Source organism: Pleurodeles waltl, chromosome 4_1, assembly GCF_031143425.1.
Source record: "Pleurodeles waltl isolate 20211129_DDA chromosome 4_1, aPleWal1.hap1.20221129, whole genome shotgun sequence".
Taxonomy (NCBI): Eukaryota; Metazoa; Chordata; class Amphibia; order Caudata; family Salamandridae; genus Pleurodeles; species Pleurodeles waltl.
The window spans coordinates 436,277,876-436,302,376 of NC_090442.1; the positions used below are offsets into that span (position 1 = coordinate 436,277,876).

The 24,501-nt window shown below is 47.4% G+C and overlaps 1 protein-coding gene across 8 annotated transcripts in view; it reads right to left on the reverse strand.

Annotated features, from left to right (window-relative positions):
• PCLO (piccolo presynaptic cytomatrix protein) overlaps positions 1-24,501 on the reverse strand; it is a 1,309,308-nt gene that overhangs the window by 265,493 nt on the left and 1,019,314 nt on the right. For all 8 annotated transcript variants that reach the window (XM_069228704.1, XM_069228705.1, XM_069228700.1 and 5 more), the window contains 2 exons: positions 21,900-21,971; positions 3,187-3,367 (listed from right to left, as the gene is read on the reverse strand). In XM_069228704.1, coding sequence (XP_069084805.1) covers positions 3,187-3,367; positions 21,900-21,971 — 253 coding nt within the window. The remainder of the gene's footprint in view (positions 1-3,186; positions 3,368-21,899; positions 21,972-24,501) is intronic.

Here is a 24,501-nt window from a genome sequence, read left to right on the forward strand (position 1 = left end):
AGGGGAGCGGCCCTTGCCTAATGCGTCGCTCCCCATCTCTAAAAAAACAAACAAACAAAAAAAAAAACACAAAACAACTATTTGCCCAGGCGCCTAGAGGTTTCTGCCCCCCCTGTGGGCAGATCGGCCTAATACCAATAGGCCGATCTGCCCCCAGGGGGGGCAGAAATGGCCTAAAATAAATTTGCCCCCCTCACCCCTCCCCCCGGGGAGCGACCCTTGCCTACAAGGTCGCTCCCCTTGCGTGACGGCGCAAAAAAAAGATCCCTGGTGCCTAGTGGTTTCTGCCCCCCTTGGGGGCAGATTGACCTACAATCGGCCAATCTGCCCCCAAGGGGGCCAGAAATGGTCTAAATACAATTTGCCCCCCAGGGGAGCGACCCTTGCCTAATGCGTCGCTCCCCATCTCTAAAAAAACAAACAAACAAAAAAAAAACACAAAAAAACTATTTGCCCAGGCGCCTAGAGGTTTCTGCCCCCCCTGTGGGCAGATCGGCCTAATACTAATAGGCCGATCTGCCCCCAGGGGGGGCAGAAATGGCCTAAAATAAATTTGCCCCCCCTCACCCCCCCTGGGGAGCGACCCTTGCCTACAAGGTCGCTCCCCTTGCGTGACGGCGCAAAAAAAAGATTCCTGTTGCCTAGTGGTTTCTGCCCCCCTTGGGGGCAGATTGACCTAAAATCGGCCGATCTGCCCCCAAAGCGGGCAGAAATGGCCTAAATACAATTTGCCCCTCCAGGGGAGCGACCCTTGCCTAAGGGGACGCTCCCCATCTGTAAAACACAACAACAACAAAAATCCCTGGTGCCTAGTGGTTTCTGCCCCCGTGGGGGCAGATCGGCCTAATAAAAATAGGCTGATCTGCCCCCATGGGGGGCAGAAATGGCCTAAAATAAATTTGCCCCCCAAGGGAACGACCCTTGCCTAAGGGGTCGCTCCCCTTACGTGAAAAACAAACAAACAAAAAAAACTCCCTGGTGTCTAGTGGTTTCTGCCCCCCTTGGGGGCAGATTGGCCTCATAAAAATAAGCCAATCTGCCCCCAAAGGGGGCAGAAATGGCCTAAATATAATTTCCCCCTATGGGAGCGACCCTTGCCTAAGGGGTCGCATCCCACACCTAAAAAACAAAAGAAAACAAATAAAAAAACAAACCAAAAAAAAGTATCCCTGGTGTCTAGAGGTTTCTGCCCCCACTGGGGGCAGATCGGCCTAATAATAGGCCGATCTGCCCCCAGAGGGGGGCAGAAAAGGCCTTAAAAAAAAATGACCCCCTGGGAGCGACCCTTGCCCAAGGGGTCGCTCCCTTCTGTCAATTTCATAGAAAAAAAAAATCCCTGGTGTCTAGTGGGGTTTCAAAAGCCGGATTGCAAGCAATCCGGCTTTTGAAACCCTCGGAGAGACTTCAAAGGGAAGGAAATACATTTCCTTCCCTTTGAAGCCCCTCCGGGCCTCCCCCACGTGATCGAAAGAGAAATGCTGAGCATTTCTCTTTCGATCGCGCTGGAAGCTCTGCTTCCAGCGCGATGGGGGAGGTTGTGTGATTGTCAGCGAGCGCTCGCACGCTGACGTCACAGGGTGGGTGGGGGGTCGGGGGTTGAAGGGGAAGGGATTCCCCTGTCAGCCCTGACCTAGGGGGGTGGGGGGGCGGCCCTCGGGAGGAGCGCTAGCGCTTCTCCCGAGGGAAGCATTCAGGACGTAATGGTTACGTCCATGGCGCCACACGGGCGCTGCCATGGACGTAACCATTACGTCCGTGGCGGGGAAGGGGTTAAATACTTAGAGTGAGTAATTTATTTTGTAAACGATCTTTGACTGCCAGCTATGCAGGCCAGTTCTGTCAGACATTCATCACTTGACACCAGCAGTGGAGAATGCATACCCTGGATGTAAAAAGAGATGTTGCCAATCATTTATGGGTGTGAAGATCTAAATTTGAGATATCTGTTATATGGTGCAATAACACAAGGTGCACCGAGGATATAATCTTTAGGGAGTGTACTTTGGTTAATTCCAGCCATATCGAGCTCCAATATGTGGTTAGCTGCATTACCCCTTTCAATGTTACTTAACTGTTCAGGGAGCATATTACACTTTCCTGCACTGTTCCATTTCCACCTATAGTTACCATATGCTGTTACATTCAATCTGCATGAATTTAATACACTGAGGTGTTCTTTTACCTGGGTTTATGCCTCTTTTATTTATAAGCTTCACGGCTGGGGCTTTGTCAAAATAAATGTGTTATTTCCTACATGCTGAGAGGATTAACTGGTTGAAATTATTGGAACCCGACAACTGCTTTAGATGTACCATAATATAGATTGAGGAATCACTAGTTAATATTGGATTTTCAACAAAGAAGATATCTGAACATTGAACTTCTCACATCCCTACGTTGCTCACACCATATTTTGTTATTTTCTAGTTTTCTGGCTTTAGAAAAAACAGTTTTGCTTGTTTTCAGATGGTTGCCTGTTTTTCCTCCAACCAGTCCTGGATCAAGACAGTTTTCAATATTTTTATCTGGATATCTTTCCCATGGTCAATCATATCGAGTGAAAGTTAGATGGGAGGCAATATACTCATTGAATGGATATGCTAATAACTACATTTCATGCAGGGCCTCATACCTGAGATTGAAAAGCACTGTTTTTCAGTTAGCAATCTTTAGCAATTGCTCTGAATAAAACCAGAAGTACTCAAACTAGATAAATAACTTTAAAGACAATTCCCAAAAGAGCAAATGCTAGCCAAGAGACAAATTAGGGCCGGATTTAGAGTTTGGCAGACAGGTTACTACATCACAAAAGTAAAAGATATCCCATTCACTGTATTACAAGTTCCGTGGTACACCCTGGAATTGTAATATTGCGGATGGGCTATCCATCGTGTTTGTGACAGAGTAACCTCATCTGTCAAACTCTAAATCAGGCTCTAGGTTCAGCAGCACCCAAAGAAGTAAACTAGTCTGCATTGGCCACAATAGTCCCTTACATTCTTTGTCAAGCATTGCCCCACATGAAAAAAACCATCAATAATACTGTAAATACATGAAATTAATTCTTCCTATTAAAGTTAGTTCTTCAGACCCTTATTTGAAATGATAATCTTTAACATAGTTTATTTAAGGTCACTATTTTGAATGAGCTTTTTTTATCAGTTGAAGAAGTCACATTTTGAATACCTTTGGAAGGATCAGGGAAGATTCCGTGACTTCTGCTTTTGATGACTGATGGTTTTGGTACTTGTTGGCTTCCTTGTCCTGAATGAGACTTTGCATGGTCAACAGTTTCACTCTGTTCCTTCAGAGTGTACCATCGTGGAGTGTTGTCTAGATGTAAGGTGCTGGATAAATCAATTAACACCTAAAACATAATAAAGGAAACCCCTTTTTATTTTAAATAAAGACGTATAACATCAGCATTCTACTTACAATGAGAATTTATACTCAATGGCAGACATTACTTTTAGTTTCTCTTCTCCTGGAAAATACTACTGTCCTCTCACTCCATTTCTTCTGATAACTATTTGGAAGTGAATGATTTCTATGTCGAAACCCATTTTTTTCAGTTTTCAAACACCTACATTATATTGAACAAACTCCCCCTGCACCTAAGACAAAGCCCGTCGCTCACCATCTTCAGGAAAACCGCAAGATGTGGCTCTTCGGATGAGGCCCCTCGTCTTCCCCCACCCTCAGTGCCTTATGACCCTCATGTGTAAGTAGCCACACTTTACAAATACTGATTGATTGAATGATTAATATTAGATCCTGCCACTCTAACACTAAGGGGGTGATTCTGACCCCGGCGGTCAGAGACTGCCGGGGCCAGGGTCGGCGGGAGCACCGCCGACAGGCCGGCGGTGCCCCGCAGGGCATTCTGACCGCGGCGGTTCGGCCGCGGTCAGATGCGGAAAACCGGCGGCCTCCCGCCGGTTTTCCGCTGCCCATGTGAATCCTCCATGGCGGCGGAGCGCGCTCCGCCGCCATGGGGATTCTGACACCCCCTACCGCCATCCTGTTCCTAGCGGGTCTCCCGCCAGGAACAGGATGGCGGTAGGGGGTGCCGCGGGGGCCCTGGGGGCCCCTGCAGTGCCCATGCCAATGGCATGGGCACTGCAGGGGCCCCCAGAAGAGGCCCCCACTTTGTATTTCAGTGTCTGCTATGCAGACACTGAAATACGCGACGGGTGCCACTGCACCCGTCGCACCTTCCCACTCCGCCGGCTCAATTCTGAGCCGGCGTCCTCGTGGGAAGGATGATTTGCCCTGGGCTGGCGGGCGGCCTTTTGGCGGTCGCCCGCCAGCCCAGGGCAAATCCCAAAATACCCTCAGCGGTCTTTCGACCGCGGAGCGGTATTTTGGTGGGGGAAGTCTGGCGGGCGGCCTCCGCCGCCCGCCAGACTTAGAATGACCCCCTAAATTTTTATGAAAATGAACTCATGTTGCAAGCACTGGAGGATTACCGATTCCATAATTTCCTACTTTTGTGAAATTGCAGCTCAAGCTGAATTGTTGTATGTATAATGCAAAAGGGTCAAACCAGTATTTGAATTGCATAGTGAAGACTGTATCAAATCAACGTGATCCCCTTATTGTCGTGCTCTGTTATAACTGACCCTACATGGAGCAGCTTTTGCTCTATTCACAGATAACAGCATCAAGATTCACCAATATGCTGATGATGTAAAAAAGTCTCCTTTGCTTCAGACATCTAACACCATAGACACTGCCTGCACATAATCCAGATTTGGCTATCAAGCACCTATCTGAAGCTAGAATTCCTGTTATTTGCCAAGAGCACCTAACTAGAAATAGTACCAACCAGGCTCAATGACATGAAACTTGAGGGCTGCGAAACCCATATTCATCTGATGCCTAGTCACTTGGATTCACCCTGGACACCAACCTCAACCTCAAGGAAGACACTGCAAAAAATAAAATAAAAAAAGTGGCCCACTGCCAGATGTAGGTGCTAAAAAAGTGAAACTGTTTCTTCCTGAATGCAACTTCAAAACAGCTATTCAAGTTCTTGTATTTCCGGATGGTGATAATGCCCTGTTCCAAGGCCTTCCAGACTCCACAATGGCACCCCGTTAGGGCATCCTACACACCACAGCACATCTTAGGCCTGTGTAAATATGATCACATTGCCACCATCTTCATGGAACGCCATTGTCTCCTCTTGCTGGCCTGCACCATCTTCAAAGCCAGCTGTGTCACTTACAAAGCCATCACTATCCAGCAAACCAATGTTTCTTGCTGACAAACCTCTGATCTTTCTCAGTATACCTGCAGCCAGGACACCATCAAACTGCAGACTAAGAAGTGTAGAAAGGAAAAGAAAGCAAAAGCATCAGTCCTTTTCTGTGTATGCACCCAGGAACTGGAACAACATTCGGTAACTATAAGGACCACCCCAAACTTGCTCCGATGTAGTAAAGAGGTGAAGACGCATCTCTTTAAAGAACATTACATCACAATGCATTAACTGCCTATACCTAAGCTATTTCTATCCCTCTCTGAATTTATGCTTGCCTTTGAGCCTGTACAAAGCTTTGCTGCCTTCTGGCTAGGTTTGCACTACAGAAATACCATATTGATAGATACACAAATAGAAAAGACAATATATATTAATACAATACAGTAACAGTACACCAGGGGTTATATTAGACAGCCTACAAAATTGGTAAAGCCAACTGGTATTGTATATTTTGAAATAATGTGTTTATTCTGTAATGGTTATATAATCCTTTGATGCATGTTTTTATGAATGCAAAAAGACATCATACATAAAGTGGCACATAGACTCAGGACAGGCCTATAGATAGAATGATGGAGAGATGCACAAGTTAATTGCCTTCCCTAAAACTCTATGTAATACTTTAACCACTCACCTTTACATTATCTCCTGGGCACCAGCCTGGATTTGCATAATTTTTTACCAGTGCTCCCATGTGCTGGTAGGTGTCGCTGTGCAGGTCTGTGTTGGCATCAATTTATTCCCAAATGATTTTCTCCATATCGCACCAGGAGTAACAGAGTAGTGCTGCATGGAAGTGCCACCCTTGTGCATTGACGTCACAGACACAACTTTCGGTAAGAAGGTAACCCAAGAAGCTGATGTAGGGCAGCTGCATTGGAAATGCCTGCAGTTCAGTCATGTGACAAGCTAACGTAATTGCAATGAGGTAAATAGTTTCCAGGGTCAAAAGCTGCAGTGACCAATTATGCATAGGTTTAAAGGGGATACACATAGCAAATGTCAAATCCAAGTTAAGGTCACACTGTGGCAATGGAATTAAGCTACATCTGACTTAAGAACCCCAATCAGGTTGAAATCGGTCATGGATTGCTTGTGTTCCGATTCAGGAAGGACTTCGTCTGGCTGTTCAGGATGGATTGTTACTAATGGAGCATGGTCAAGACTGATGTGCATATAGCTGGGACAAAATTGAGGCGGCATGGTAAGCATAGGAACAATGGGTTGGCATGCTATCCTGAGAAAATTCCAGAGGTTTCAAGTATTGAAATCCTTTCTCCTATCCCCTTTTGTGGGTTTGACGTAGCACCCAGAGAGACCAAGGTTATGTCCAAATGTGGGTCCTGTGCTCAATGTGCTACTGGAACAAAGCCACAAACAACTGAAGAGCCCCAATACGGGCAAAACTGGTCTTGGGTTGCTTGTGTTCTGGTTCAGGGAGGACCTGACCTTGCACTTGCGACTGGACAGTTCTTATTGCAGCAAGGTTGAGACTGATTTGCATATGGCTGGGTCCAACCTGAGGAGGTATGGTGAGCAAAGGAATAATTGGTTGAAATACTACCCATGCGATTTCCAGTGGTTAAAATGATTGCAAGCATTCCTCTCATCATCTTTGGCATGTTCAATTACATTAGGGCACATTGGTCAGAAGACCATCTGAAGACCAACAAACTTGAGAGTGGAGCTACAGATTCACGACAAAAAGGCATGGATAGAAAGGAAATAATGTCTGCATACTCGAGTGGTGCCTATAGTTAACACTGCTCCATCTAATCCAGGGAGGTATGGAGCCAGCACCGAGCTGCACAGAAAGACCTATCAACATGTGTAAGTACTGCTGAAACAATTCTCCAAAGCCACTATGGTGCCTGGGGATATTGTAAAGGTGGGGAATCTCCAATTAGAAGTATGCACCAGAAGCAGCAGTAACTGGCTGGGTGGCCCTTTCGTAATGTCTACTGCGACGGATGTCAGTAGCTATATAGAATGGGGTTAGGCAGACAGACAGATGCAAGTAGGCTAATGGTGGAAAAATTAAGACTTAAGAACAATAATAAAAAATGTGTTGGTCAACTTGGAATGGAGTTTTTGTGGTTTGTTTTTAAATTAAAAGCACAGTCATTCTAACTGACAAGGGAATGTTTCATTCTTTTTTCATTAGGGACACTAAACATGGCAACTTCTGATTAAAAAAGTATAAATGGAGAAAAATGAGTGTAGGGAGCAGATGAGTGTCATTTCAAAACAAGGTAGGGTGAGAAGAGTGTTCAAGGCACTGTGAGGCTTCTCTCCTATTGTTGTTTTGTTCCCCATTTTACTTTAATAACTCTAATTCTGCATCCTTTGTAAACGTTCAATGCCACTAATCAGAGGTGTAGCTTCAACTATGTTCATTCTCCTGTTAAAATGAATCAACAAGAAATTCCATTCTAAGTGGATATCTGAACAGCTTCACTGAATCAATCTTATGGACATTTCGTTTTCATTTGGCTATTTGGAATTGGGGGTATTACTTGAGTTGGGCAAGTTCCCACCACAAACAATAATAACCACAGTTCTCGTCAGGGTGAACCACCAAAGTCACTAGTTCAAATCCCTGATAGCTCGGGTAAAGATGCAGGCATGCATACCACCACAAATTACAAAAATCCAATAAGTAGAAAATAAGATAGGAATTTTTAAGGTTTCAGGTTCAAATTAGTGCCAAAAAGCAATAAGCTTCAATTGTGGTTATCTAGTTGTGCTTGACTGGGGCAAGAGTAAGATTTAAAGCTGACCGCAATGGAGTGTGGGTCATATCCAGAGACCAGGATTGTCTAGTGGAAAAGTATTACCTGAGGACTTAGGCGGTGCTCCCAAGGGCATTCTGACCGCAGCGGTACAGCCGCGGTCAGAAACGGAAAACCGGCGGTGTACCGGTTTTCCGCTGCCCTGGGGAATCCTCCATGGCGGCGCAGCTTGCTGCACCGCCATGGGGATTCCGACCCCCATACCGCCATCCAGTTCCTGGCGGCTTTGGCCGCCAGGAACAGGATGGCGGTATGGGGTGTCGTGGGGCCCTTGGGGGCCCCTGCAGTGCCCATGCCAATGGCATGGGCACTGCAGGGGCCCCCGTAAGAGGGCCCCACCATGATTTTCAGTGCCTGCCATGCAGACACTGAAAATCACGATGGGTGCAACTGCACCCGTCGCACCCCTTCCACTCCGCCGGCTCCATTCGGAGCCGGCATCCTCATGGAAGGGTGTTTTCCGCTGGGCTGGCGGGCGGCCTTCTGGCGGTCGCCCACCAGCCCAGCGAGAAACCCAGAATACCCGCGGCGGTCTTTTGACCGCGCAGCAGTATTCTGGCGGCTCCAGCCGGCCCTGCGGATACCACGGCCGGCGGGAGTCAGAATGACCCCCTTAGTCTCTGGAATGGAAGTCAAAGCAGGCTGTGGGCGAAGAGGGCTCTACATCATCACATAGGGGGTCATTCCGACCCTGGCGGTCATAGACCGCCAGGGCCGGGGTCCGCGGATGCACCGCCAACAGGCTGGCGGTGCATCCAGGCCAATTCTGACCGCGGCGGTAAAGCCGCGGTCAGAAAAGGGAAACCGGTGGTTTCCTGCCGGTTTTCCCCTGGCCTGAGGAATCCTCCATGGCGGCGCTGCAGGCAGCGCCGCCATGGGGATTCCGACCCCCTTCCCGCCAACCTGGTTCTGGCGGTTTTGACCGCCAGAACCTTGCTGGCGGGAACGGGTGTCGTGGGGCCCCCTAACAGGGCCCCACAAAGATTTTCAGTGTCTGCATAGTAGACACTGAAAATCGCGACGGGTGCAACTGCACCCGTCGCACCCTTTGCACTCCGCCGGCTCCATTCGGAGCCGGCATCCTCGTGGAAGGGGGTTTCCCGCTGGGCGGGCGGGCGGCCTTCTGGCGGTCGCCCGCCAGCCCAGCGGGAAACTCAGAATGACCGCTGCGGTCATTTTACCGCGGTGCGGTCATTCGGCGGCTCCCGCCAGGCGTCCGGTTACCGCCGGCGGCGGGAGTCAGAATGACCCCCATAGTCACTAGATGAGGGCTCAGTGTAGCTGTGGATATTAGCTGGATAGCTCAGAGTGCGAAAAATTAGAATTTCATGCCCAAGGAAGGTCTTTCACTTGGTGAAGATTTCTACCTTCAGACTTAGGGCCTGACATGGAGTTTGGTTGGCGGGTTACTCTGTCACAAATGTGATAGATATCCCATCTGCTGTATTACAATTTCCAGAGGCTATTATGGGATCGTAATGTGTCGGACTGGATAGCCATCATGTTTGTGATGGAGTAACTCCCTCTGACAAACTCTAAATCAGGCCCTAAGTAACTTTTTGGAGCTCAGATTTTCAAGCAGGGCAAGGCTGTAGGCCATAGCCAAAAAGGGCTCCTCAAGGCTAAATACCTTCTCCACTAGGTCCAGGTGAATCAGAATTGGTGCTACTGCGAAGAATGTAGAGGGAGTAAGCTGAATATTTGGCCCAGTAGGAACACACCTTTGTCAGATCGGCTTGGCACGTTGGCCCCTGTTAGGTCACACATCAGTTGACATAACATGTTGGCAAAACATTTTTAAGTCCCAGGTTTTAGGATTTCTTAGGAGGAGTACACTATGACATCAAACAAGGGCCCAGGACCTTAGGGACAGCAGTTAAAAGTGAATTCTCACTCAAGAAAGGCAAGCATCCGGGTACAGGTAGGGCAAGGTGGAACTAGTCTACTGAGAATTCAGAACAAGGCCGCTTGAAGCTTGATGTTTCTCTGTAGTCCAAAGAGTAGGTCAGCCTTATAACACTTGTGGTCAACTATTTTGCCCTGGTTACAGGAGGGAAAATAGGTCCAGTCCTCATAGCTCTTACAGACAGCAGATTTAGGGGGTCATTACAACCTCGGCAGTCTTTTTACAAGACCGCCGAGGGACCGCCATGCGGAAGACCGCCAGTAGTGGCGGTTTGCCGCTCGGCGTATTATGACTGTTGGCTGCTCTCCGTCCTTTTTCCGACGGAGAGCCGCCAACAGCCATACTGGCGGGCGGCGGGGAAGTGGAGGTTGCTCCACCTCCACCGCCACGCCAACAGAACACCGCCCAGCGAATCAGATCCTGTGATTCACCGTGGCGGTGTTCTGTTGGCGGTGTGGTGTCGGTGGAGCTGCCCCCTTGGCTCCCGTCCCCTCCCGGAGGATCAACGGAACAGGTAAGTCGATCGTCCGTTAGGGGAGGGGGGTGGGAGGGTGTTGTGTGGGTGCATGGGGGTGTGCGTCTGTGCATGTAGAGGGGGTGTGTGAGTGCGTGTATGCTTGCGGTGTGTTGCGTGTTTTGGGAATGAGTGCAGGTATGTCTGTATGGATGTGTGCGTGTATGTCTGTATATGGGTGTGCATGTCTGACTGAGTGTGTGGATGTAGGCATGTATGTCGGTGTGTGTGCGTGTGTGTGTTGGTGGTGCCTGCATGCGTGTTGTGTGTGTGTGAGTTATGTGATGTTGGGGGTCGGGGTGGGGAGGGGGGCCCTGCCACCTTTGGGGGGTGGCAGGGGTGGTGGGGGGTGTAGGGGAGGGAGTCGGGCTGGGGGTGGGGAGACCCCTATCAGTGCCAGGGAAGTTATTCCCTGGCACTGATAGTGCTTACCGCCATGGATTTCATGGCGGTTCCTACCGCTGGAAATCCACGGCGGTAAGCCGGGTCAAAATACAGGCAGCGGTATTGTGACGGCCGCCGGGCTGGAGACCCAGGTCTCCAGCCCAGCGGGCGGAACGGAGAAGCGGCGGATGACCATGGCGGTAACCGCCATGGTCATAATACTGAAAAAAAGACCGCCAGCCTGTTGGCGGTCTTACCGCCGCTTTAACACCGTCCGCCAGGGTTGTAATGACCCCCTTAGTCTTCTTCTGTTCTTTCAAAGGTCTGAAGTGATCTGAGAAGGGTACTGTGAGTGCCACATTTATGCTTAGTACAAGCCTTTGGCTGGGGGAAAGTCCTGACCACTCCCTAATTAAAGGGGTAAAAGCTCCCAGGGGTGTACCAATCTACTTTTGCAGCACATCCTGTTTGTTTTACTTCAGAGTGCAGTCTCTCCTGACCACTACCATGGCAGAACTTTTACTCACCTGTGCAGAGCTCCTGTACCTACCATAGAGTACCCAGGGAAATGAGCAACCCCTCCTCTGTGGTCACTCAAAGCTGGCTACGTGGGCAGCTCAGATCCACTCCTATTGGGCTGGGTGCCTGACTGGCAATAGGGACAAAGGAAGGGCAAGGTCAAGGTGTTAGCTGCATATGTCTGTGAGAAGGAAAGCCCATTTAAAGGTAATTCAGTTCCTGGGCACTGCCCAGATGGTCAACCTGTGAAAGAAACAGAATACCTCCAAGGCCTTTGTCTCAGCTCTGGGAACAAGTTTACATCTCATTAAGGGCGGTATTCAGCTCTGAGCTAACAGTTGGAAGGTCATACAAATATGATTCTAGAGGCTCTAGGCAGGTGCCAAAAAACTTTTTTAAATGACATGTTCTGATATATTTGTTTCAACTTTACCAATCAATTGGGTTTATAATATCCTAAGAAGTCCAAGAATTAACTCTGAAGCAGTTTCATAAGCAGAGATAGCAAATACTAATTTAAATACTGTATTTCAGGCTTATCTATAGAATAGGTAATCGTGTAAAAGTGAAAACAGATTTTTGGGCCTTTTCACTGTAAGGACATGTTTAACATTAAACTATTACATGTCCTCTTCAGTACTCTGCCTTGATAGGCGTTAAGGCACACTTAGGAGTGACTTAAAAATATTTCAAAGGAGAGTTTAGGCCTGTCAAAAAGGGTTTAATTTGAAAGTTGAATTTCTAGTTTAGACATGCACAGCCAAGCTACTGGTAGCAGAACTCCAGTCATGTTTACACTAACACTATAGTGGATGGCAGACTGAGTTCTGCATTCCACTGGTAAACTTTATATTTACAGGACATGGGTACACTTTAGGTATCATATCCTCCATATAATTATACAGACACAAAAACAGTCAAGTCAAAAAAATATGATGCATTACTTTAAAAAAAATCTTATCAATTCACTGGAAAAACTAATAGTTATAGTTAGGTGAAAATTTCAGTGTTAACGTTAACATTTGATACTAAAAAACACTGACATTTACCAGATATAGTAATGTCTATTAACAATGACTTTTACTCTAAAGTAACTATGACTCATGCCATAGCCATTAACTGGTAATTACCCCACATATTACATCACTCATAACATTAAACTATTACAAGTCCTTACATCACTGATAACATCACTGCAACATCTGAAATGGCATTATTGATAACAAGACTGTGCATGGTGGAGACAGGAGTTACAGTTACTCATCAGAAAACTGGTTGTTTACTAGTGCCCAAAGGAAAAGGTTAGATTGGAAGACAGGCGCCCATTGACTTTTGGGGGCTGGTCCAAATCCTTCAATCCCTAATCGAAGCCCATATAATCTACTTGGAAAGCGTTAAATGGGAAATTAAATAGAAGTTAAGACAGAAGTTATCAACGCTAATAGATGCAGACTGAATCTGGTGATCAACGATGAGGCCGGACTTGCATTTGTACTTGACATAAAGTGATTAAGTGTAGACTACTTTTTTCAGTGCTGACCATTACGTGACCACATACTACTTGTTTTGTTTTTCACTTTTTGGCCTTTCCCTGCTTCCATATGTTTGGTGATCTTTTCGTTGATTCTTGTACTTCTCATCGGGAACTCTTCTTTCTGTCTTGGCACTTTGCACTTTTGATTTGCCATCATGTCTCACTCTGGAGATGCACCAGCTGGAGCTGTTTTTGAATTAGGGAAAATGGAAAGTTACACAGTTGCTCAGCTGAAGCAGTTCTGTAAGGATCTTGCCTGTCCCATTAAGAGTTCCACCAGGATGGAGGAGCTGCAAAAGGCACTGAGGGCATGGGTGACAGCCAAGGAGACTGGGGGACACACAGAAGAGGAGGATGACGAGGTGCAGAGTGTTCACAATTGTGTAGTGGATGTACCTGTTATGCCTGGGCGAGAGTCTCCAGGGGAGGCAGCAGTGTGTCATGCAGGGATCTGACTCCTGAAGAGTTGCAGGACAGACAGGCAGAGAGGGTTCACCAGTTGGAGTTGGAGAAGCTTAGGATGAAAATGGAAAGGGAAATGGAGAAGAGGAGGATGGCCACAGAAGAGAAGACAATGCTCCTGGCTCATGAGTTTAGTTTGAGGGAACTAGATCAGAGGAACCAGTCTAGTAGAGATGGTGGCAGCAGTACCAAAGTGCAGCCTGAGAGGATGGTGCACATTCCTAAAGACCAAGTGAAGGATTATAGGAGGGAGGATGACATATATCTGTGGTTTAAAGGGAATGAGTCTGCTCTCCACATGAATCTAGGGCCAGATGTAGGTATGTCCTGAATTGCGACTCGCAAATTGCGACTCGCAATTCAGGATGCAGGATGGTGTCCCTGACACCATCTGCGACTCGCAAGGGGGTCGCAAAGGCCCACCTCATTAATATTAATGAGTTGGGTCGCAATTTGCGACCCCTTGCGACTCGCAGCACTCACAGGGATGGTGGCCTGCTGGAGTCAGCAGACCACCATAGCTGTGACTGCTTTTAAATAAAGCATTTTTTTTTGTAATGCAGCCCGTTTTCCTTAAAGGAAAACGAGATGCATTACAAAATGAAAAAATGTAACGTTTCAGTTTCATTTTTTCAGAGCAGGCAGTGGTCCATAGGACCACTGCCTGCTCTGAAAAAATGTTTTCCAGGCCCTTCCCTTTTGCGAATGGGTTACCACCAGTGTTACACTGGTGGTAACTGCGATTGCTTTGAGACCGCGGTCACAAAGCAATGCAGCATCGTGCTGTGACTCGCAAATAGGAAGTGGAACACCCCTTCCTATTTGTGACTCGCAGTCCTGTTTTGCGAGTCGGTAACCAGGTTGCCGACTCGCAAAACGGGAATTGGGCATCGCGATGTGGGTTTTGCACGTCGCAAACAGCGAAATTCGCTGTTTGTGACGTTCAAAACCTTTGCTACATCTGGCCCTAAGTCCCTGAAGCATATTGGGGGGTGGGTCTGTGGAAGCACTTTGCGGTAGAGGGGAGGGATAATCTGATATCCTTAGGGGATCCTCAGGGGCTCACTTCTCTATCATGAAGGATGCTCTACTCACAAGGTATGGTCTCACCCTTGAGCAGTATAAGGACAAGTTTAGGTCCTACAAAAAGAAGAAATCCCAAACATGGTTGGAATGTGTTGACTGTTTTTGCAGGTCACTGGATAGTTGGGTGAAAGGCAGTAAGGTAACAACTTTTGAGGGGCTGTACAATTTGATTGCTTGGGAGCATTTGTATAGTCTTTGATTTCCAGAGCTGCAACAGTACCTAAATGACAGCAAGCTGACTGACCCCAGGAAGCTTGCACAGGAAGTGGGCCATTGAGAGAGCACCGGGGTGCAGAGGAGGCATGTGGGAGACCACACCAAGGGTGGCCTGGGTCCCTCTCAGAAGAATAAGGGGGGTAGGGGTAAACAGGGGGAGTTCTCTAATGGGCCCCAACCTAGTTCCCAGGGTAAGGATTCCCAGCCCCCAGAGGAAGAAAAGCCTTGGTTTTCTAAAGGGAAACCTGCAGAGGGGGGTTCCCGCAAATGTTATGCATGTGACCAGGTGGGTCATGTGAGGAAGGACCCCAAATGTCCCAAGTGGACACCGGCACCCACTGGTGTTCAGTCACAGGGTTTGGCCAGTGTAACGCTTGGGGAGGAGTTATTTTCAGGTGGGTGGGAGCCAGCTGAGATGACCCTGGTCTCACTAGGGGACTGTGCGATGGTCTGGTCCAGAGAACCCTTGTGTCTGAAAACACTAAGAAATACAAGCAGTGGGTGACGATCAATGGACAGAGGGTTGAGGCTCTGAGAGACACAGAAGCCAGTGGACTACAGTGAGAAGTCACCTGGTGTCGGAAGGGCAGATAGATCCTTATGTATTTCACCAAATAGTTGCGGTAGACAACGCAGAGTGCCTGTGCAGAGTGGCGCAGGTTCCCTTTGGATGGGAGAGGTCTCAGGTGCCTTGAGAGTAGCTTTGAGTCCAACCATGCCTGTAGATTGTCTGCTTGGCATTGAACTGGGGGATTCCCCTTTAAAGGAGGTGGAACACAGGTCTCACTTGGAGATGCTGGGTATGCCTGGGTAGTTGTGTGTGTCCACCCAGTCAATGGCAGCCCGTCAGGGTGATAAGGAGACCCTGGAGCCTGAGAAAGTGGCCCAGGTGTCTTCCAGAAGAAGGAAGGGCAGGGGGCCAGGGAAACGCGCTCCAGAAGATCCCATAGTCCAGGAGGAAGCTGAACCTGAGGGGAAGTCCTGGAGCCACAGGGGAACAAGTGGCTGAATTAGGGGAGGTCCCCGAGCTGACTCAGTGGCTGCAGGAAGGGGAGTCCACCTGGGAGGAATTCTGTGAGGCACAGAAAACATGCCCTACTCTAGAGGGTTTGTGGTAGCAGGCTGCAGACCAGGTGTATGGCAAGGAGCCTGGATCACACTTGATCTACTGGGATGATGGCCTCCTATATAGTGAGCCTAAGGTTGCTGAGCCTGGGTCAGCCCGTGTGCTGGTGGTACCCCAGTGCTTCAGAGCCTTCCTACTGGGTCTGGCTCTTGATGTGCCTTTAGCTGGTCATTTGGGGAAGGACAAGACCTTTGAACGGCTTGTCACCCACTTTTACTGTCCCCAAATGCACAGGCACTCAGGTGCACACTGAAGGTCTTGTCAAACTTGTCAGGCAAGTGGCAAGAGTGGGGGCAAATGTAAGGCTCCGCTCCAACCTTTTCATGTGGTCAGCCCCCCCTGTGAAAGGGTCGGTATTGACAATGTGGGGCCTCTGGATCCCAAGACAGCCATGGGCAACAAGTTCATCCTGATCTTGGTGGACCATGCCACCCAGTATCCACAAACCATTCATCTGCAGTCAATCACCTCCCCTGTGGTGGGTCGTGCTTTGATGGGGGTTTTTAGCCACATTGAGTTCCCCAAGGAAGTGGTATGTGATAGGGGTACCAACTTCATATCAAGTTATATGAGGTCTCTGTGGAAGGGTGTTGGGTGACATATATGTTCACCACTCCTTACCACCACCAAAGTAACGGTCTGGTTGAGAGATTCAACCGCACCTTGAAAGGCATGATCATGGGCCTGTCAGAGCCCTTGAGGCATAAGTGGGACGTCCTCTTGCCATGCCTTCTGTTCGCCTACAGGGAAGTGCCTCAAAAGGGGCTTGGATTTAGCCTTTTTGAGTTATTGTATGGCCACCCTGTCAGGGGACCTTTGAGTCTGGTTGGGGAAGGCCTGGAGAAGGCCTCCAGTAACCCTCCAGGATGTATTCACTTACATGCTGGCTTTTAGGAACCAGACAGCGCACTTCAGAAAGTTCGCCCAAGAGAACCTGGAAGCAAGCCAAGAAGATATGAAGCGCTGGTACGACAAGAATGCCACTTTTGTTGAGTTCTAGCATGGCCTAATGGTTTGGGAGATGGCCCCAGTGGAACCTACGGCTCCCCAAGATAAGTGGACTGGGCCATTTGAAATAGTGGAGTGCAAGAGTGTTGTCACCTACTTGGTGAACTTCCGCACTCCCAGGAACCCTTTAAGGGTCCTACATGTCATACGCCTCAAGCGAACCCTTTGCGTGTCCTACATGTCAACCGCCTCAAGCTAACCCTTTGCGTGTCCTACATGTCAACCGTCTCAAGCCTCATTTTGAGAGGACAGACGTAACAATGCTCTTGGCAATGGAAGATGGGGTGGAGGAAGAGAGTGAGTCTCTTCCTGAACTCCTGTCTGCCAAAGAGAAAGACAGGTCTGTGGAGGGTGTGAACCTCTCCTCCTCACTGACCCGAGAGCAACAGAGGGACTATCACCAAGTATTGGGGCAGTTTGACTCTCTCTTTTCCTTGATTCCAGGGGTAACTCATCTGTGTACACATGATGTGGACACTGGGGACAGTCCTCCTGTTAAACATATGCTTTACAGAGTAACTGACAAGGTTAGGGCCAACATAAAGAATGAGATATCCAAAATGTTAGCCCTTGGGGTAATTCAGTTCTACAGTAGCTCTTGGGCCAGCCCTGTGGTCTTTGTCCCAAACGATGCTGCTCCTGGTGCCACTCCAGGCCTCAGGTTCTGTGTGGATTACCGGGGACTGATGCACACGCCATTCCCCGAGCTGATGAGCTCATTGATCAGTTAGGGGCTGCCAAATATCTAATTATGTTTGACTTAACGTCTGGATGTTGGCAGATTGCTCTGACTGAGGGGGCCAAGAAAAGGTCTGCATTTTCCACCCCAGATGGACACTACCAATTTAGGTTGATGCTCTCTGGGAGCTTTCAGAGGTTGGTCAACCAGGTGTTGGCTGGACTGGATGATTTAAGTGCTGCCTACCTGGATGACATTGCTGTGTTCAGCTCCACTTGGTAAGAACACTTGCAGCACCTCGGGAGAAGTCAGGCCTCACTATTAAGGCTAGCAAGTGGCAAATAGGGCAGGGTACTGTGGTGTGCTTGGGACACCAGGTGTGGCGTGGCCAGGTGACACTCGTACAGCCAAAGATTGACACCATTCTGGCTTGGGAGCCTCCCAAGAACCAGACTGAGGTGAGAGCCTTTTTAGGTCTCACAGGATACTATAGGAGGTTTGTCAAGGGGTATGGCACTATTTTTGCACCCTTGATTGAGTTAACCTCCAAGAAGCAGCCCAGTAAGGGACTGAGACGTGCCAGACAGATTTTGATTCCCTGAAGGCAGCCATGGGCACAGCACCCATGCTGAAGGCACCTGACTTCTCCAAATAATTTGTTGTGCAGACTGATGCTTCAGAGCATGGTGTAGGAGCAGTGTTATCACAGCTAAATGAAGAGGGCCTAGACCAGCCTGTAGCCTACATTAGCAGAAGGTTACTTCCCTGGGAACGTAGGTGGAATGTAATTGAGCGTGAAGTTTTTGCTGTGGTCTGGGCGCTGAAGAAGCCAGGACCCTACTTGTCTGGGACTCACTTCTGGGTTCAGACCAACCACAGGACCCTCAGATGGTTAATGCAGATGAGGGGTGAGAATCCAAAACTGCTGAGGCGGTCCATTTCCCTACAGGGAATGAACTTTACGGTGGAACACCATCCTGGAAAAGAACACGCCAATGCTGATGGTTTGTCCAGATTCTTCTACCTTAGTGATAAGAACTCCCATGAGGTAGGGTAGTTCTGCCCACTTTCAGCTGGGGGGGGACACCTGTTAGACCTGGCATCCTTGGCGTATCTCCCCTGTCTTTGTTGCCTCTGTTTCCCATGTTTTGACTGTGTGCTGGACTCTGTTTTTGCTATTTTTGGTACTCTCTGCACTTTACCACTGCTGACCAGTGCTAAAGTGCAAGTGCTCCTGTGTAAAGTGTATGTGTAATTGGCTTTTCCATGTTTGGCATATTTGATTTACTAGTACGCCCCTAGTAAAGTGCAGTAGAGTGCCCAGGGCCTGTAAATCAAATGCTACTAGTGGGCCTGCAGCACTGGTTTTGCCACCCACATTAGTAGCCCTGTAAACATGGCAGACCTGCCACTGCAGTGTCTGTGTGTGCAGTTTTAAACTGCTAATTCGACCTGGCAAGTGTATCCACTTGCCAGGCCCAAACATTCCCTTTTTATACATGTAAGGCACACCTAAGGTAGGCTGTAGGTAGCCTCATGGGCAGGGTGCAGTGTACGTTAAAGGTGGAAAATATACTGATGTGTTTTACATACCCTAACAGTGAAATACTGCTAAATTCGTTTTTCACTACTGCAAGCCCTATCTCTTTCATAGGTTAACATGGGGGCTGCCTTTACATATTTTTAAAGTACAGATTCCTTTGAGAGCAGATAGAAATCTGGGTTTGGTGTCTCTGAACTCACAATTTTAAAAAACATATTTTGCTAAAGTTGGTTTTTAGATTGTTAGATTGAAAATGACACTTTAAGAATGTAGGCATTTTCTTGCTTTAACCATTCTGTGACTCTGCCTGTTTGTGTATTCCCTGTCTGGGTCAGACTGACAGTTGGGCTGTTTATGAATCTCCTCTAGACAATGACACAAAGGGAGCTGGGGAGCAGGCTGCTTTTCCTGATGAGCGATCTGAGCTACAGTGGAGGGAGAAGTGGTCACTTACACCTGAATGGCCTGTGCCTGCCCTCAAACAAAGCAGTCGCCAACCCCCTGGTGTTTGTCTGGGGCCTGGCATGGGCAAGGTAGGATCTTGTGCACAACAGAGACTTTCATTTGGCGTTTGCCTACTTTAAAGGCAGAAAGGGGAGCCCAGATTTTAGATCACTTCTGGAACCAAGAGGAACCTCTGTGAAGGAGAAGTGCTGAAGAGAACTGCTGCCCCTGACTGTGACTGTGCTTTGTTGGGCTATCCTGCAGTTGCTGCTTCTACCTGTGAAAGGGGACAAAGACTGGACTTTGTTGTGCATTCCTGCTTAAAGAAGAATATCCTGTTTTGAAGTCTTAGGGCCATCAAAGACTTCCTCTGCCAGCACCTGGGCTCTCTGCAGAGATCCTGCCCTGGGGCCTTGAAAGGTGAAGTTGGGAGAACAAGAGCTGAAATCTACGTATAGAACTCCGTGCTGGGACATTTTTGATGCACCATTTGCAATGCGGATGATAAGCGACGCGCCACCTGCTTCACGACTGAAATCGACGCACAACCTGTATCACGGCTGGGAGATCGACACATTGTGGCTGGAGAAACGACACAACACCCGCTTGTGGCTGCTGATAACGATGCAAACCCTACGCAGCATAGTTTTCTAACATGTGCGACCGGATTTATCATGCATCGTCCATGGGCGTCAAAGTCATCATGAACTTGCGCAAATCCAAGGTGCCCTGTTGAGAAATCGACGCATCGCTCTATTGCGAGGAAGAAAAACGACGCATTGCCTACCTGACCTGAGAAGAAACTACGCATGGTTTCACTTGCGAGTAAGGAATTGATGCATTGCTGACTTTTCCGATGCATTCTCGCCTGTACGGCTTTATTTTTGATGCAAACCAGGTAGTTTGCATAAAATCAACATCTGCATTGTTCTCTATGGAGTAAGACTGTTATTCTTTTGAAAATTCATAACTTGACTTGTGTATGTTGGATTTTTGTCATTTTGGTCTTGTTTGATTTAGATAAATATTACCTATTTTTCAAAACTGGTGTGGTGTCCATTTTGTAGTGTTTTCACTGGATTACTGTGTGTGTTGGTACAAATACTTTACACGTTGCTTCTGAGATAAGTCTGACTGCTTGTGCCAAGCTACCTAGAGAGTGAGCAGGGGTTATCTTCAGTGTGTAACTTCATTGCCCTGACTAAAGTGAGGGTCCCTGCTTGGACAGAATGCAAACTTACTGCCAACCAGATACCCCATTTCTTACAACCATAGACTTGTGTGCACCAGGGTAGATGGAATAAACAGAGTCAATATAAGAGCTTATGACTGATCTAACTACTATTGGTTGGTCATCAAAGGCATAGGTTACTGAATGTGTCAAGAATACATGGGAATGCAGGTGGGATATGCTGACTGCTTATCTGATCCAAGTACAGAACATCACTAACGAGGTAAGACTAACTCCTTTGAACATGACCTTGCATTTGGGGTTGATTTCTTTCCCTAAATTAAGTGAAAGACTAAGGCTATTGCTCATTCCACTGTGCAGCGAGATTTGTCGAGCAAGAGTCGCTTTCGCAGGCATTTACAGCCTGATTTAGATATTGGCAGACGGGCTACCCTGTCACAACGCTAACCGATGTCCCATCAGCTGCAATCTAAATCCCATTGTATTCAATGGGATTTGGATTTCAGGGGACGGGACATCCGTCACCGCTGAGACGGAGTAAACAGTCCGACAATATCTAAATCAGGCGCTTAGTCTGAAGACATATGCTTCCATGTGTGCTCAATGAAAGGCAGGTTCCAAGGCCCGGAGAAAAAGCGTCAGCCAATAACTTTGCTGCAATATATTTTGGAATCCTCATGACATTCGTCACTTTCACAAGATCATTTAAACTCATCGTCTGCTCTCTGATACAAATCTAATCTCTGATCTCCTTTGCGACTGTGCTGCTAGTTTTTAATAAGCTATAGTTTTGCATAGTCCGAACTGACTTTCTCATCAACTCACGCTTTGAAATTAATTACAGGTGAAAATGACAGTTTGACAACATCACACCATGTTGCATCTCTAGCAACCGAAGAACGCCAGGACTGATATGATTAAACATGACCATGTCATGGTCTTCCACTTTGGTAATGAGTACATCTTGTTATTACTCCAATATTGTATTAGTATGAAAAATGTCCAAAATGCACTGTATCCATCACATAGATTTTATCAAGTATTGCCTGTTTTTGCTTGATGTCAATCAGTTATAATTAACCCTCCACGCACGTAACTTATTCAGGTGTTGCTGTATTCATCTACAAATCACGTTCACGTTTACGCTTTTCAAACTAGCCCCGAAAACGTTATAAAACACTGCACTCAATTTTCTTATGACAAGAAAAAGAACATGTTAGGCACTTACTTCTCCAAGGAAGTCGTTGGAAGAGAATCTATCGTAGTCCCAGACAGTCACTTCGAGTGTTTTCTTCTTGATCTGTAGTTTACATAAAAAAAAGTACATTCAATTTCACTCCACGAACTCTGTCACATTTATAAAGGAGAGCTTTAGGTTTTGCTAGGGATTGCTTTAACTGTCTCTCGGACATTATACAATGTGAGCGTGATTCATCTTGATCAGCACGTATAACAGCCATATGGTTTTGTAACTGTCAGTCAGGTTATATGAAATTCCTGTACTACGGCTATTTAATTGGAACAAAAGTTGTAGGAGTCCGTACAGAAAGGGGTGTCCTTATTGTTTAATTTTCTGTTGTGCCATTTTAATGAGTATATATACTGAAAAATCCGATATTAGTGACAATTACAAGACATCCTCTGCTTTGTGAATGATTTAGCATGGCTAGCTTTTGGTAACTCAGGTGCTCACAGCCAATCATATAGAGGTAAACAATCTAGTAGTGGTGAAACTGAAGGAATGCTTGGTTACTGGGCCGCAGATACCATATACCATATAGTGCCTTGGATTTCTTTGTTGCAGACCGCTTGCTGTGTCTTTGAATGCATCCGGCTTGGTGCAGAATTTACTTGTTGTGCATCTCCATGTTCCACCATTAGGCTCCAAGACCCTTTAATGGGTGGCTCTGACCGACTGAGTGACTGACACCAGGTCTTGAGGCAACTATAAGCCTAAGTAACCATGAGAAGAGGGCCAGTGCTAGTGAGAACAGTCTACCCCCTTCCTGATGCAGCTTCTACTGTGCCACCCACCACTGAAAGCTGCCTAGGCTGCACATCAGACATCTAAAATTGCACATAATTATTACGGAGGAATTCTCCAAATCTCAGCCTACATTGAGGATTACTGAGTGATTTTGCAAATTTCGGAAAGCAGTAACGACTTATGAGTGATGGTGGGATAAATATATCACTGAGTGATGGAGGTAATCTGAATGTGCACTAACAACTGGTGAGTTATGTGGGAAATGTGGAAAAGCAGTCAACACGTCTTAGTGATGGCCCAAATCTAGTACGGCACTCAAGCTTCCTAAGTACACATCTGAGCATGCATGTTGGGTAATTAATGATGGTGCTAAACCCATCGAGCACTAAATATAACTGAGCGACGTGAAAAACTCAATATCCACTAAAGATGGGTGGAACAAATATAAACCTGCATGGTGGTAATAGGTCTTGATATATTATGGACATTGTTCACACGATGGTACCCACATCCACATAATGCATGCACTGTTATATTTGTTGTTATGTTTAACACATTTTAGGCACTTTTGTCATCTTAGTCCCCACCCTGGTGTGAGGATTATGCTGACCTAATTCTTGCCATTTGTTACTGGTCCTCTCTGAGGCCTCAGACTATATGATTGTTGTTACCTGTCTGCCTTCATCAACTATGTCACTCAGTTAATCATCCATTTCTTCTATCACTCATTCATCCCTAAATTCACTCAACCTTTAATCTACCATCCATCCTTACACTCACTCACTCATTAATAATCCACGGACAGTCACTCATCCATCTATCCATGTACTCACCTTTCCTTCCACCTCTTAACTTGTTCAAGCATTCACTTACCCATCCAATCACCCATACACACACATTTACCAACCAATAAAGAAGGAGGTCCACTTAGTAAAAAGCAGATCCACAAAACTTACTGTGGCCCTCATTACAACCTTGGCGGGCGGCCACACTCCCGCGGGGTCTATTTTGAGATCCCCGCTGGGCTGGCGGGCGGAAACCTCGTTTCCGCCCGCCGGCCCAGCGGGGATCTCAGCCGCAACACGGGAGCTGGCTCCAAATGGAGCCGGCGGTGTTGCGGCTGTGCAACGGGTGCAGTTGCACCCATCGCGCTTTTCACTGTCTGCTATGCAGACAGTGAAAAACTGCATGGGGCCCCCAGGGGCCCCGCGACTCCCCTTTCCGCCAGCCTTTTCCGCCATGAAAAGGCTGGCGGGATGGGGACTCGTAATCCCCTGGGCAGCGCTGCAAGCAGCGCTGCCCTGGGGGATTTAAACCACCGGGACAAACGTGGAAGGAAACCGCCGGTCCCGGCGGTGTGACCGCGGCAATGCCCCAGAAAGCACCACCAGCCTGTTGGCGGTGCTTCCGTCAAAACAGCCCTGGCCGTCAAAGACCGCCAGGGTTGTAATGACCCCCTGTATTTGTGAGGTCTCTTTCTATAGGTCAACCTAGCAGTTATATCAATAACATGTTTAGATAAAAGACAACATTGATTATTTGGGACCTTTCTGCTTGATATGATGGGGTCGTTTATAATACCATACTTAAAAGACTAAACAAGTGGACTGGAATGACAATGAAAGCATGTGACTTGCATTCACCCATCCACATTCTGTGCCAAGTGGTAAGAATAGGAACACTTCCTAATTTATGAGAGATAAAGTATAGACACCGAACATTATAAGTATACTGCAAGTCATCGAGGAGTTATAATAATAATGTGATTTGTAGAGCGCATGGATACTTCTTACGAAGTGTCCCCGTGTTAGGATACCGACTTCAGAAAAAGTGTTACCAAATA